General features: G+C 49.3%; 1 protein-coding gene across 1 annotated transcript; it reads left to right on the top strand.

Moving 5' to 3' along the window:
* The first annotated feature begins 957 nt into the window (after window positions 1-957).
* On the top strand, window positions 958-9,789 carry Cela3b (chymotrypsin like elastase 3B). The gene is made up of 8 exons (XM_070036995.1): window positions 958-997; window positions 2,501-2,586; window positions 3,989-4,086; window positions 4,188-4,322; window positions 4,652-4,788; window positions 6,004-6,146; window positions 8,540-8,692; window positions 9,704-9,789. The coding sequence occupies exons 1-8, from the start codon at window positions 958-960 to the stop codon at window positions 9,719-9,721; spliced, it is 810 nt and encodes a 269-aa protein (XP_069893096.1). The 3' UTR covers window positions 9,722-9,789.
* The last annotated feature ends 6,039 nt before the right edge of the window (window positions 9,790-15,828 follow it).

Genomic DNA, 15,828 nt, shown 5'->3' with positions numbered 1-15,828 from the left:
CCTGGGCCCTCCCCTTCTCTGCCTCAGTGTGAGGCCTGGGGAACGGGGCTGAGCACTCAAGCTGAGCAAATACAACACAAACCAGGCCTACAGCAAACAGGGGCCAGGGAGGGCATGGCTATTTTTAACCTCGGTTGGAAGGATTTTCACAGCTGTTCCCGCTGCTGTTCTCTGGCTTGTCAAAGGCCCAGGCTACGGAAGTGGCAGGCCCAATGGAGGGTGTGACAAGAGAGGTCCATTGCTGAAATCCCACCCAGGCATATGGCTGACCTTCCACCACTCACAGGCCTCTCTCAGCCCAGCTAAGCTCTGCCTGCCTCGGTTTCTAGGATACAAGTGCCTGCAGGCAGACATCCAGAAGATTTGTGGGTTTTATTGTATTCTTTTAATATTTGGGATGGAACTCAGGCCTTTGAGCAGGCTAAGCACCTGTTCTCCCACTAAGCTGTACCCCTGGCCCAACCAGGGAGACATTTTTGGAAGTATACCCCTTCCTCTCACCTTCTCTAACCCCAGTTCCCCACATACACAGCACCTTGAAAACATCTGGCAGACACAGAGGAATCTCAAAAGCACTGTGCTAAACCAAAGATGTCTAGAAACTAATGGTATGGCCTGTAGGAGTCCACTTGTATCCCCCAAGAATCTAAGGCAGGTGAGTCTCAGATTTCTGGTCTCTAAGGTGGGACAGAACTTGGGGATAGCAGAACTAGAGGCTGGTTTGTTCCGATAGAAACTTTCTGTTATCAGTTGGTTTATTTGGTGCCACCTGAATGATCTCAGGATGCAGGAATGCAGGTCCTTCTGTGGGCTCTCCTTCTCCCACCGTGGCCTTGGCCCTGGGAAGGCCTGGTATTCTACCACCTGTTACGGGAATGGGGCCCCACGTGGCCCCCTCCACCTGCCTGCTCCCCTATATCAGAGCCCCAGGCTCTGGCTATCACAGCAGAGCACACAATGCCTCGGCTACTGATTTCGCTCCTTTGCCTGGCCCTGGGTAAGCTCCAGCCCGTGTCTCTGTTCCTCATGTTGCATGGATCTAGCCATCCATCCTGGCTCCTTGGGGTAACATCCAGAACCTAGGATCCTTCAGCATGGGGCTTGAGTGGAAGTGGGAGAAGTTATGGGTGGAACAGGTCAGGAGAAATCTGGAAGAACCCAACAGGCTGAGGTAGGAGTCCTTGAGAGAATGGTGAAATCTCAGGGTTCAGGGCCTGGGCTCTAGGCTGGCATTTCTATTCTTCTGCTTTGTGACCCATCTCCTCCTACATTCCCTCCATCTAGCTCCAGAGTCAGTGTTCCAGCCTTTTTCTGGCCTCTCTACAGGCCTCCTCTTGCATGACAATAAGGGTAACAGATAATATTCACTGCAGAATATCAAAGGTTTTGTCTTCTGTGTGTGTCTGTGCACACCTGATGGTACAGGGGCTTGAACTCAGGGCCTGGGCACTGTTCCTCAGGGTAGCTCAAGGCTACAGCTCCACTTCTGGATTTTTGGTAGTTAAATGGAAATAAGAAGGCTAGGAATGTGACTTAGTGGTAGAGTGTTTGTCCAGCATGCATGAAGCCCTGAGTTCGATTCCTCAGTACCACATAAACAAAAAAGCCAGAAGTGGCACTGTGGTTCAAGAGGTAAAGTGCTAGCCTTGAGCAAAAGAAATTGAGAGAGAGAGAGAGAGAGAGAGAGAGAGAGAGAGAGAGAGAGAGAGAGAGAGAGAGGGTCTATCTCATGGACTTTCCTGCCTGGGTGGCTTTAAATCATAATTCTTCTCAGGTCTCAGCCTCCTAGGATTACAGGCATCAGCCACAGTACCTGGCTTCTTCTGTGATTTTACATAATTCTCTCCACAGTCCTGTGGTTGGTACCATTATTATCCCCATTATAGAGAGTAGTAAATTACCTCATACAAAAACAAGCAGCTGGGCTGGGAAGGTGGCTTAATGGTAGAGTGCTTGCCTTGCATGCCTGAGGCCCTGGGTTCGATTCCTCAGCACCACATAAGCAAAAAGAAAAACGCCGGAAGTGGCGCTGTGGCTCAAGTGGTAGAGTGCTAGCTTTGAGCTGAAGAGCTGAGGAACAGCACCCAGGCCCAGAGTTTAGGCCCCACAACCAGACCCCCCAAAAACAACAACAACAAAAAATACCAAGCAGCTGTGTCCAGGCTGTCTTACATCAAAGCCTCTTCTCTTTTTTATTTTTTTCAGTAATAGGGCTTGAACTCAGGGCCTGGGTGCTATCCTTGAGTTCTTTTGCTCAAGGTCAGTATTCTACCACTTTGAACCACAGTGCCACTTCCTGTTTTCTGGTGGTTCATTCTCACGGACTTCCTTGCCCGGGCAGGCTTTGAACAAAATCCTCAGATCTTAGCCTCTTGAGTAGCTAGGACTACAGGTGTGAGCCACCAGAGCCTGACAAAGCCTCTTCTCTTTACGGAACTCTGGTCTCCTCTTCCCTTCTGGGGACCCTCTGGCTGAATGACACCTCTATTCTCTCCTCCAGCCACAGGCTGTGGTCGATGTTTCTACAACCCTTCTGGCCGTGTGGTCAATGGTGAGGATGCTGTCCCCTACAGCTGGCCCTGGCAGGTAAGAGGAATACCCGCTGCGCTCAGGCCGTCCCTGGGCTCCAGGTCCCCAGGTCTGCACACATGCCGCCCAGTCCCCATCACTTCCTTTCGAACATCTACTTCTATCCCCTAAAGCCTAGGGGACTTTGCCAGATCAAGCTATAACCCTCGCTCAGCTGTTTGCAATTTAAGAGTAGAATCAGGGGGCTGGAAGGTGGCTCAGTGGTAGAGTGCTTGCCTTGCATGCATGAGGCCCTGGGTTCGATTCCTCAGCACCACATAAGCAGAAAAAGCTGGAAGTGGCACTGTGGCTCAAGTGGTAGAGTGCTAGTCTTGAGCTGAAGAGCTGAGAGACAGCGCCCAGGCCCCCAGAGTTCAGTCCCTACAACCAAAACCAAAAAACAAAGAAACAAAAAACCCCAAGAGTAGAATCAGTGGCTACCATCTATAAGAAGGCTAGTTACTCAGGAGGCTGAGATCTAGATGACCACAATTCAAGACTACCCTGGGCAGGGAAGTTCTCTAAACTGCATCTCCAAAATAGCCACCAAAAAGCAGAGCTGGAGGTGTGTCTCAAATGATGGTAGAATACCAGTTAAACAAATATGAGGCCCTGAGATCACACTCAGTACCAGCAAAGGAAAAAAAAAAAATCAGGCTCAGTGGCTTAGTAGTAAAGAGCTTGCCCGGTGTGTGCAAGGCCTGGGTTCTATCCCCAGTGCAACAAGAAAACAACAACAAAAATAAGCCTGGCCCTGGTGGCTTATGCTTATAATCCCAGCTACTCAAGAGGCTGAGATCTGAGGATCATGATTCAAAGCCAGCCCTGACAGAAGCAGTCATGAGATTCTTATCTCCAACTCATCAGCAAAAACTAGAAGCGAGGGTATGAGCTCAAATGGTAGATGGTAGAGCACTGTCATGAGCAAAAAAGCCAAACAAGTCTCAGTACCGACACAGGCCAAAAATAAAATATCAAAATAGGTCACGAGTCAGATCTGACTCATAGATTCAAATTTGCCAACACTTGTTCTCCTAGAAACTTTGGAAAAATCAACACTTGTAGAGACGAGAAGAGAGGCAGAGGACCCGGGGTGAGCTGTGCTTAGGCAGCTCCGAGAAACCCGGAAAGATCTGACGTGGAAGAGAATGTAGAGGATTTGAGAAGGGGGAGTCATGGAGGGTTCTTGAGAAAAAGAAAATTTAGGGATGTCCTAGAGGGTAGGCCATAGAGCCTAAGGTGGGGCAGCTTTGGCAGATTAAAATATGACCCAGAGAAAAAGTGGTAGGGCCCACATGAGCAGTGGTATGGGTTGTGCACTGCTCGAAACAGTTGTACAGTGTGGAACCTACCAGTCTGCTGATGGCCATCCTTCCAGTGGGCTTGAGGCCACCCAGGCTCTGTGCTCCTTGGCCTCCAGGTCTCCCTGCAGTATGAGAAGGAAGGGGCCTTCCATCACACCTGCGGTGGCACTCTGATCGCTCCCGACTGGGTCCTGACTGCAGGACACTGTATCTCGTAAGTCATCCCATCTGCCCCCTCCCTGCGTGAGACCAAAGCATGGCTACGGCAAGAAGGGAGGTTGGCCCCAGGCCCATACTGACTTTGCTTCTTGACAGGTCCTTGCTGACCTATCAGGTGGTGCTGGGTGAGTACGACCGGGCTGTGGAGGAAGGGCCTGAGCAGGTGATCCCGGTCAACCCTGAAGGTCTCTTTGTGCACCCCAAGTGGAATGATAAATGTGTGGCCTGCGGGTGAGTAAACTCTCAGGCCTGGGGCCTGGGCTCCCCAACACTTCCTCCATGACATGGGCTCAAGTGACACCCACCCAAGGGTAGAAGCAGAGCCATTAAGGATCATTGCCAGTCAGGTATCAGTGGCTCATGCCTGTAATCCTAACTACTCAGGAGGCTGAGATCTAAGGATACAGGTTTGAAGCTAGCCCTAGCAGAAAAATCCATGAGATTCTTAGTTCCAATGATCCACTAAAAAGCCAAAAGTGGAGCTGTGGTTCAAGTGGTAGAGTACGGGGCTGGAGGCCTAGGTTCTGATTGACTCCTTTCCTCCCCACCCTCCCTCCCAGCAATGATATCGCCCTGGTCAAGCTCTCTCGAAGTGCCCAGCTGGGAGAAGAAGTCCAGCTTGCCCGCCTCCCCCCTGCTGGTGACATCTTACCCAATGGAGAACCCTGCTACATTAGTGGCTGGGGGCGTCTCTCCAGTAAGTGTTGCCCCTGCTAGCTGACCACAGGGACAGTGGCAGAAGGGCAGGCCCTGTGGGAAGGGGGGTGTAGAGAGTCTCCCCAAGTCCAGTTCTCACACTGTGCCTTCACTCCCCTCCAGACCGGGCCTTCTCCCCCATCCTCCCAATCATGGATAGTTGAGTGGGACATCTGGGTGGTTCCCGCCTGTCATCCTAGCTACTCAGGAGGCTGAGATCTGAGGATCACGGTTCAAAGCCAACCTGGGCAGGAAAGCCCGTGAGACTCTTATCTCCAGTAAACCACTAGAAAACCGGAAGTGGCGCTATGGTTCAAGCGGTAGAGCGCTCGCCTTGAGCTGAAGAACACAGGGACAGTGCCCAAGCCCAGAGTTCAAGCTCCACGACTGACAAAAAAAAAAAATCTCACAGATTTTTTTTTTTTTTTGGTCCGGTCATGGGGCCTGAACTCTGGGCCTGGGCGCTGTCCCTCAGCTCTTCAGCTCAAGGCTACTGCTCTACCACTTGAGCCACAGCACCACTTCTGGCTTTTTTCTTTTTGCTTATGTGGTGCTGAGGAATCGAACCCAGGGCCTCAGGCATGCAAGGCAAGCGCTCTACCACTGAGCCACCTTCCCAGCCCCAATCTGTGAGATTTTTATCTTCACTAAATTACTAAAAAATTAGGAAGTGGAACTATGGCTCAAGTAGTAGAGCACTAGCCTTGAGCACAAAACCCCACAAAACTCAAGGATAGCACCCAGATCCTGAGTATAAGCCCCAGGACTAGCACAAAAAAAAAAAAAAAAAGAAAGAAAGAAAGAAAGAAAGAAAAAGAAGGCATGTAAGATAGCTGCAAGTTGGGCTGGGAATGTGGCTTAGTGGCAGAGTGCTTGCCTAGCATGCATGAAGCCCTGGGTTTGATTCCTCAGTACCACATAAACAGAAAAGGCTGGAAGTGGCACTGTGGCTCCAGTGGTAGAGTGCTAGCCTTGGGCAAATGAAGCTCAGGGACAGTGCCCAGGCTCTAAGTTCAAGCCCCAGGAGTGGCAAAAAAAAAAAAAAAAGAAAGGACGGAAGGAAGGAAGGAAGGAAGAAAGAAAAAGAAATGAAGAAAGAGAGAGAGGGAGAGAGAGAGATTGAGAGAAGATCATATAGTCCACAGCAGGCCAGAAAAGCAGGGGATCCTTGTCTTGAGCTCCCTGGTCCCCTACTCAGTGTTCTCTGTCTCCACAGCCAAAGGGCCTCTCCCTGACAAGCTTCAGCAGGCACTGCTGCCCGTGGTGGACTATGCTCACTGCTCCAGGTTGGACTGGTGGGGCTTCAGCGTGAAGAAGACGATGGTCTGTGCTGGCGGCGACATTCGCTCTGGCTGCAACGTGAGTCCACTCTCACCTGCCGCACAGGGGACAAGGGGTGCAGCCATCTGTCCAAGGTGGAGGGGCAGAGAAGGCATCTTGCCCGCTTTCCTCATTCAGCCCCGGGCCAGGCAGGATGAAGAGGAAGTCGGCATCATCTCTAGAGGTAGAATCAGGAGCCTCCCACTTTCAGCTGGCTCCCACACTGGTTGACTTGTACATGTCACTCGCCTACTCCGGTCCTCAGGCTTCTCCAGTGGTACAGTCAGGGACACTGACCCTGTGACCTGGAATGAGGTGCAATTGTCTTTCTGAAGTTATAAATAAACATTAAGGGTACTTCTGTTAGCCGGGCGCTGGCTCACGCCTGTCATCCTAGCTACTCAGGAGGCTGAGATCTGAGAATCACAGTTCAAAGTCAGACTGGGCAGGAGAAGTCTGTGAGACTCTTAGCTCCAATAAACCACTAAGAAAACCAGAAGTGGCTCTGTGGCTCAAGTGGTAGAGCACTAGCCTTGAGCTGCAGAGCTGAGGGACAGTGCCCAGGCCCAGAGTTCAAGCCCCACGACTGACAAAAAAAAAGAAAGAAAGAAAGAAAGAAAAGGAAAAAGAAAAAAGAGTACTCAGTGCCTGTAGCTCAAGCCTGTAATCCTAGCTACTCAGGGGGCTGAGATGTGAGGATTGTGGTTCGAAACCAGACTGGGCAAGAAAGTTCATGAGACTCTCATCTCCTGTTAATTACCAAAAAAAAAAAGTCAGAGATGGTTCTGTGGTTTAAGCGATAGAGTCTTAGCCTGAAACAAAGAAGTTCAGGGTCAGCACTCAGGCCTTGAGTTCAAGCCCCTACACCCAGGCATAGTGGCACATGCCTGTGATGTCAGCTACTGTAGAGACAGAGCCAAGAGGATCTTGAATGCAAAGCCAACCTAATCAAAGTTACCAAGACTTTATCTCAAAAGCAAACTACAAATGCAAAGGAAAGGAATGTGGCTAGAGTAGTAGAGCACCTGCCTGCCCAGCATACTGAAGGCCCTAGATTCAATCCCAAAGCCTATGGAAAATGCTTTCATTGTTTTATAAGTATAAAGAATAACATCAGATTAACTGTTGTACTAAGAAAAGGAACTACCATTCTCCAAGTGCCTCCACCTTATTAGATTTTGGCCAAGATCCTTTATCTTTTTTTTTTTTTGTCTGTTGTGGGGTCTGAACTCTGGGCCTGGGCGCTGTCCCTCAGCTCTTCAGCTCAAGGCTAGCACTCTACCACTTGAGCCACAGCACCACTTCTGGCTTTTTCTGCTTATGTGGTGCTGAAGAATCAAACCCAGGGCTTCATGCATGCCAGGCAAGCACTCTACCACTGAGCCATCTTCCCAGCCCCCAAGATCCTTTATCTTATTTTATTAATAATGTGTGTGTGGCTGGGCATTGGTGGCTCACTCCTGTAATCCTAGTACTCAGGAGCCTGAGATCTGAGGATCATGGTTCGAAGCCAGCCCGAGCAGGAAAGTCCGTGAGACTACTCTTATCTCCAATAAACCACCAGAAAACCAGAAGTGGCGCTGAGGCTCAAGTGGTAGAGCGCTAAGAGTGCTGGGATAGTGCCCAAGACCAGAGTTCAAGCCCCACGACTGACAAAAAATAAAAATAAAAATAGTGTGTGTGTATGTGTGTGTGTCTGTGTGTGTGTCTGTGTGTGTGTCTGTGTGTGTGTCTGTGTGTGTATGTGTGTGTGGTGTATGTGTGTGGTGTGTATGTGTATGTGTGTCTCTGTGTGTGTATGTGTGTGTATGTGTATGTGTGTATGTGTGGTGTGTGTATATGTGTCTCTGTGTGTGTATGTGTGTGTGTGTGGTGTGTGTGTGGTGTATGTGTGGTGTGTGTATGTGTATGTGTGTGTATGTGTGTATATGTATGTGTGGTGTGTGTGTGTGTGTGTGTGTGTGTGTGTGTGTGTGTGTGTGTGACTGGGGTCTGAACTCAGGGCTTGGCTCTACTGCTTGCGCCATGCCTCCTGCAACCCTCTTTTGCTCTGGTTATTTTTGAATGTTTTGATCTTGCTCTTTGCCTGGGCCAGCCTGAATTCTGATTTCCTATTTATCTTTTCCATCTGAATTGGAATGACAGCCGCAGCCTCATGCCACCGTGCCCAGACTTTTCTGCTGAAATCTGGTCTCTTGAACTGGCCACAAACCATCATTCTCCCAATCTCAACTTCCTGAGTAGCTGGGATTACAGGTGCAAGGGACTGCACCAGGCCAGTATCTTATTTAATCCATACCAACTCATAAGACAGATGGCTGTTTACCTCATCGTAGATGAGATTCAAATAAGGAGTGAGTTTAATGAAATCCTTTAAGTTAGAAGCAATCCCTCAGTCACAGCTCAGCCCCTTTCCTGTCTGACCATTTCAGGGTGACTCTGGAGGACCCCTTAACTGCCCTGCTGAAGATGGCACCTGGGAGGTCCATGGAGTGACCAGTTTTGTGTCTGCCCTTGGCTGCAACACCAAGAAGAAGCCCACGGTGTTCACTCGGGTCTCAGCCTTCAACAAGTGGATTGAGGAGGTGAGGGGAGCAGGGTGCTGGAAGGGCTGGGGTGGAGGGGCACAGATTGGGAGGAGGGCCAGGAGGGAAGTCCTGGGAGCATTCCTGAGGGCTTAGAGATGTTTTGTGGCCCAGAGAAAAGAGAGTGGTCTTTGGGTGGGGCTCTCAAGCCCTGCCGTACTTTCTGAATTCAGCATGTGGCTAGGTGTGTCTCCTCTGGAGCAGGTCTTCCCTCCTCCTCCTCTTCCTCCTCCCCCTCCTCCTCCTCTTCCTCCTCTTCTCTTTTCTGCTGGTCCTGGGGCATAAACTCAGGGCCTGGGCACTGTCCCTGAGATTCTGCTCAAGGCTAGTGCTCTACCACTTGAGCCAGAGCACTATGTCTGGCTTTTTCTAAGTAGTTTATTGGAGATAAGGGTCTCAGACTTTTCTGTCTGGGCTAGGTTTGGATGGTGATCCTCAGATCTCAGCCTCCTGAGTAGCTACGATTACAAGCTTGAGCCACCAGCATCCAGCTAAGCAGGTCCTTCTTGAGGAGGGAGAGGGAGAGGGATGCAGTGCAAAGAGCCACTTGGTGGGCGCACAGAGAGGGAAGTGGACAATAATGCTGAAGGGTAGGGACAGCTGTGACAGGGAAGAGCTTAGACCCCATCTTGGAACAGGTGATCTGACAGGTCACTGATATTGTTCCTGAACAGCACTAAGTGCTGGTGGCTCACACCTGTAATCCTAGCCACTTGGAAGGCTGAGATCTGAGGATTGCAATTCGAAGCTAGCCTAAGCGGGAAAATCCAGGAGACTCTTCTCTCCAATTTATCACCAAAAAAGCCAGAAGTAGAAGTGTAGCTCAAATGGTCGAGTGCTAGCTTTGTGTGAAAAAGCTCGGGGATAGTGCCCAGGCCTCAAGTTTAAGCCCAGGCTGGCTCAGAACTGCCATGCTCACAATCTTAGCTTGAAAGTAGGTAGGATTACAGGTGTGAACTACAGTACCTGGCTCTAACTAGACTATTCCTTTCCACTCTTGCTTTTTTCCAGACCATTGCAAACAACTAGCACCAAGGTCCAGCTGGCTGTGTTGACCCCACTTCCTTCATAAATAAAGAGCTTTCAGAACGTCCAAACTGAGTCCTCTTCTGCACTGATTCATGTCTTCTCCTCTGACATCCTCCTAAGCACACAAAACAGAAGTGCAGAGGTGACAGTGGACCCCACCCTCTCAGAAGAGGATGAAAAGGAAAGAGGTCCAGAGGGAGAAGGGAGCCGTTGTGGGGTGTTCAGTCAGCCTAGTTAGCCTGGGACATGAGGAGTCCTAGAACACAGGACTTTCCGTGTATAAACAGACCCAGAGAAGTGTATACCCTCACACACATACTAGTGACTTCTCAATGCAAGCATAAAACCACTCCACTCTGCAGAAAACCCAGCTCCATCAGCTCTGGGGAGGCTCACGGGGACAGTGGGAGGGACCATATATCCTCTGCCTTTTGACTGGCTGGAGAGGGGGAGAACTAGGCTCACCCATTCATTCAACAAACAAACATTTATTTATTTATTTATTTTTGGGTCTGGTCGTGGGGCCTGAACTCTGGGCCTGGGCACTGTCCCTCAGCTCTTCAGCTTAAGGCTAGAGCTCTACCAATTGAGCCAAAGCGCCACTTTCAGCTTTTTTTTTTTCTCTTTGCTTATGTGGTGCTGAGGAATTGAACCCAGGGCCTCATGCACACAAGGCAAGCACTCTACCACTGAGCCACCTTCCCAGCCCCAAACAAACATTTATTATTCCAGGAGAGGATTCAGAGGGGGAGGCAGACACGACTCTTCTCCTGAAGTATATCCTTATTTATAAAGAGTCATCCAGAGCCAGGGGCTGGTGGCTCATACTTGTAATCCTAACTACTGAGGAGACTGAGATCTGAGGATTGTGGTTCAAAGCCAGCCTGGATACAGAAGTCCATGAAACTCTTGTCTCCAAAAAAACCCAGAAGTGGTGCTGTGGCTCAAGTGGTAGAGTGCTAGCCTTGAACAAAAGAATCTCAAGGACAGCATCTAGGCCCTGAGTTCAAGTCCTAGGACTGACAAAAAAAAGCCATCCATTAAACCATAACTAACTTACCTGCCAAGGGTGAGCCATCATATTAAACCATGACTAGCTACGTGCCTCATGGCTAGTTCTGGGTAGGGAATGCAGAGGCAAGGCCTGGATGCATGGAGAGGAGACATAGGCATAGATCTGCAGGCACAGATTGACCCAATGTCCAAGGCTGCAGCCCAGCAAGGTGTTGAGGCCTGAAAGACCCCAGATATGCCAACGAAATCAACCTAACAAGCAGTGCAGCTGCCAAGCATTGATGGCTCATGCCCGTAATCCTAGCTACTCAGGAAGCTGAGATCTGCAGATCTCCGTTCAAAGCCAGCCTGGACAGTAAAGCCCATAAGACTTATCTTCAATTAACTACCAGGGGAATAAAAGCCAGAAATGGAGTTGTGGCTCAACTGGTAGAGAACTAGCCTTGACCAAAAAAATTCAGGGACAGCGCCCAGGCCCTGAGTTCATGCCCCAGGATGGGCACAAAAAGAACAAAGCCAAACAAAAACAGTGCAATCTTTTGTTTCATGGGACTCCTGAGATCCAGGAAAAGGACTTAGTCCCAACAAGGACAGGTTTATACAATATTTACTTTTGTGTGTGTGTGTGTGTGGTGCTGATGAACCCAGGACTTTGCTCATGCTAGGCAAGCTGTACTATTGAGCTACATCCCCAGCCTTGACATATCGATATCTATATCTACCTACCTACCTATATTTCAAGAAATGAAATTATTAAGTGATAAGGGATCTCTCCTCCTTTTCCTCCTCCTTTTCCTTCTCCTTCTCTTCCTTCTTTCTTTTTTTCTGGGACTTGAAGTCAGAGCCTTGTGCTCTCTCTTAGCTTTTGCACTCAATGCTAGCACTCTGCCATTTGAGCTCTAGCTCTACTATCAGCTTTTTGGTGGCTAATTGGAGGTAAGAGTCTCATAGACTTTTTCTGCCTGGACTGGTTTTGAACTCTGATCCTCAGATTTCAGCCTCCTGAGTAGCTAGGATTACAGGCAGAAGACACTACTGCCTGCTAACAATACTTCCTAAAATGCCCCCTCTGCTACCCCTTCCCATCTTCCGATGCCACACATCACAAACAGCCCCACATTTTTTCTCCTCTCCCCCAGGGTCAAGAAGTGCCCTTCGAGCTATGCACCGGTGTCTCACACCTGTAATCCTAGCTACTCAGGAGGCTGAGATACGAGGATTGTGGTTCAAAGCCATCCTGGGCAAAAAAAAAGTCCATGAAACTCTCTTTCTCTTTCTTTCTTTCTTTCTTTCTTTCTTCCTCCTCTTCCTCCTCCCCCCCCCTCCTCCTCCTCCTCCTTCTTCTTCTTCTTGTCAGTCATGGAGCTTGAACTCTGGGTCTGGGCACTGTCCCTCAGCTCTTTAGCTCAAGGCAAGCACTCTACCACTTAAGCCACAGCACCACTTCTGGTTTTCTGGTGTTTATTGGAGATAAGATTCTCAAGGTCTTTCCTGCCAGGGCTGGCTTTGAACTGTGATCCTCAGATCTCAGCCTCCTGAGTGGCTAGGATTACAGGCATGAGCCACGGGCACCCAGCTTTCCATGAAACTCTTGTCTCCAATAAACCACTAGAAAACTGGAAGTGCTACTGTGACTCAAGTGGTAGTGTTTGCCTTGAGCTGAAGAGTTGAGGGACAGCGCCCAGGCCCAGAGTTCAAGCCGCATAACTGACAAAAAAAAAAAAAGTGTCCTTTGAAAACCTTCCAGAACAGTTTCAGGAGAAAGAGCAGTGCATAATCCCCCACTCCCATGGATTAGCAGTGCCCCCACACTGAAAACTCAGCCTCAAGGGGGAAACCGGGACTGCTATGCCCTCTGGTCACCACATGTGGGCAGCAGAGAGTCATATAGTCTGGCCTAAAACTGCCAACCGTTTAATTCTTTTTCTTTTCTTTTTCTTTTCTTTCCTCCCTCACTCCTCCCTCCCTTCCTTCCTTCATTTTCTTTTTTTTTTTTTTTTTTTTTTTTTTTTGGGGTCCGGTCGTGGGGCCTGAACTTTGGGTCTGGGCGCTGTCACTCAGATCTTCAGCTCAAGGCTAGCACTCTACCACTTGAGCCACAGCGCCACTTCCGGCTTTTTTCTTTTTGCTTATATGGTGCTGAGGAATCGAACCCAGGGCCTCAGGCTTGCAAGGCAAGCGCTCTACCACTGAGCCACCTTCCCAGCCCCCTTCCTTCATTTTCTTTTCTTTCTTTTTCTTTTTGTCAGTCGTGGGGCCTGAACTCTGGGCCTAGGCACTGTCCCTGAGCTCTTTTGATCAAGGCTAGCACTCTACCATTTGAGCCACAGTACCACTTCCAGTTTTCTGGTAGTTAACTAGAGATAAGAGTCTCACGGACTTTCCTGCCCAGACTGGCTTTGAACCATGATCCTCAGATCTCGGCTTCCTAAATAGCCGGGATTGCAGGCATGAGCCACCAGTGCCTGGCTTGTGAGATTCTTATGTAGAAATGGTGTGGCTCAAGTGTTAGAGCACTGGCTTTGAGCCAAGAAAGGAGCTTAGGGACAACACATAGGTCCTGAGTTCAAGCCCCAGAACAACAAAAAAAAGAACCTGTCAACAATTTTTAGGTTCCAAGGAGACAGGCTGAGCACCTATTGGTACTGTCAGGAATGAGAGGCAGAGGAAGATGGCCCAAACTTGGCAGAGCCAGAATCCAACTAGGAGGCTGGGTCACCCCAAGTAGTGGTTGTGACCTGGCCTTGTTCCAATGGGGATCCACAGTGATGTCCAGTCTAGGGTGGGGGAGCTATGGGGAGACCGGAAGATCAGAGGTCTCAGTGGTTCTTATATCTAGATGACCGTGACATCAGACATTCCCATCAAATGTAAACAGACAAACTGTCTTTCGTTGAGGCTGGGGATGGAGCTCAGCGGTGGAGCATTTGTAGGGGGCCAACAGGGCCCTGACTTCAATCCTCAGCATCATCAAAAGAGAAAAGAATCTCTTAACACCAAAGGTGTAATGCTGAGAATCTTTGTTCTCTAAAATTAGACACTGAGCTCTTGGACATCACATTGGTGGCACAGAGCCTCCCACTCTAGCGGGTCAGAGCTGTAGCCTAGATTTGCAGCCCAGGTGCAGAACTTCACAGAGGGGTTTTTGAGCACAAAAGTCTATTTATCTTAACTCTGTGGGATCAGGGAAACAGAACTCTGAGGCTGGATTCTGGTCAAGCCAGATGTTAAGCTCTTCATATATAACCGGTTTACTTGGGGCCAAGAACACTGCTTCACCTCAGTTACTCCTCAGCCCCACCTCTCCTAGATCCCATAACTACCCTGTTCCTTCCTTTGGGGAGATACTCCACTTTTTTTTTTCATGTTGTTTCTCTTGCCACATCCAGGAAATAAGCCTAACTTTGTTTGAGACAAGGTCTTGTTATGCAGCCCAAGCCAATATCCTACTCTTAGCCCCTGCCTCCAAGTGCTGGGATTACAGGCAAGCATACCATGCCTAGCTCCTTACCCTGTTAAACTGCAGCAGTGTCCCTTGGCCTCTGACACATTGGCTTTATTATAAAAGTTGAGACTTCTCTTCCTTTCCATTCACTTTCTGATTCAATAAATGTTTTCCCTGCCTATGCTCAAGCTTATGTGTGGTGACATGGCCTTGTGGACCCTGTCTGTAGAGTATGAGGTAGAAAATAAATAGGTAAAGCTGTGCACGGTGGCTCACACCTGTAATCCTAGCTACTCAGAAGGCAGAGATCTGAGGACTGTGGTTCAAAGCCTGCCTGGGCAGAAAAGTCCATATGACTCTTATCTCCAATAAACCACTCAGAAAAAGCCAGAAGTGGCGCTGTAGCTCAATTGGTAGAGTGCTCGCCTTGAGCTGAAGAGCTCAGGGACAGTGCCCAGGCCCAGAGTTCAAGCCCCACCACCGGGGGGGGGGGGGGGGGGGAAGATGGCTGTGCCACTGAGGTGATAAAATGGAACCATTGTCCTTTATCTGATACAATGTCATCAAAAGAGTGAACAAGCCAGAAGTAGAGGTGTGGCTCAAGTGGTAGAAGGCTAGCCTTGGGTAAAAAAGCTAAGGGAGAGCACAAGGCTCTTAGTTTAAGCCCCAGGAACAGTAAAAACAACAGCAACAACAAAACTCCGCAGAGCAATGGGCTCCAAAGGGACAGGATGGGTATTTTGGGGGCAGGTGGACACAGGGGTAGTGACACCAGCTATGTGTGAGCTGAAACCTTGGTGATCAGGTGTCAGGAAAGCACACTGCAAGCAGAGACCAGCAAATGAAGTGAAGAGGAGCTTGTCTGGTTACAAAATAAGGGGACCAGTGGTGGGACATTGGGTGGCTCACATCTGTTAGCCCAGCTATTCAGGAGGCTGAAATCTGAAGATCATGGCTTGAAACCAGCCTAGGCAGGAAAGACTGTGACACTTCAATTAACCATCAAATATCCAGAAAAGGAGCTGTTGGCTCAAGTGGGAGAGTACTAGCCTTGAGCAAAAGAGCTAAAGGACTGCACCTAGGGCCTGAGTACAAGAAGGAAGGAAGGAAGGAAGGGCGGGCAGGCGGGAGGGTGGGCAGGCAGGCCAGTGTACAAGCAGCAATGAGTGGACAGAAAGCTGGGGAAGAAAGCCAGGCACCAGTGGCTCAAGCCTGTAATTCTAGCTACTCAGGAGGCTGAGATCTTAGGACTGTGGCTCAAAGCCAGCCCGGGCAGGAAAGGCGGTGAGATTATCTCCAATAAACCACCAAAGACTGGAAGTGGCGCTGTGGCTCAAGTGGTAGAGCGCTTGCCTTGAGCTGAAGAGCTGAGGGACAGCACCCAGGCCCAGAGTTCAAGCCCCATGACCGACAAAAAGAAAAAAAGCTTGGGGAAGAAAGCTAAGTGGCAGCGGCAAAGTACAGAATATTAATTTAACCTTGAATGTTACAATCATCTTACAAAGAGACTAAACATACTTATATACTTTTATATAAGTTCTAAGACTAAAAACTGGAGCTCTTCTGGAAGCCACAGTGTCGCAGTCTCCTCTTTCCCAACAGGGTGGTCAGAAGCTGGGGATCTAGTCCACCATCTCATTTTACAAAT

The sequence above is a fragment of the Dipodomys merriami genome, unplaced genomic scaffold (genome assembly GCF_024711535.1).
Source record: "Dipodomys merriami isolate MVZ:Mamm:240054 unplaced genomic scaffold, mDipMer1.0.p SCAF_28, whole genome shotgun sequence".
Taxonomy (NCBI): domain Eukaryota; kingdom Metazoa; phylum Chordata; class Mammalia; order Rodentia; family Heteromyidae; genus Dipodomys; species Dipodomys merriami.
Note: the sequence above shows the minus strand (reverse complement) of the source record. Positions and strands in the feature narration are given on the sequence as shown.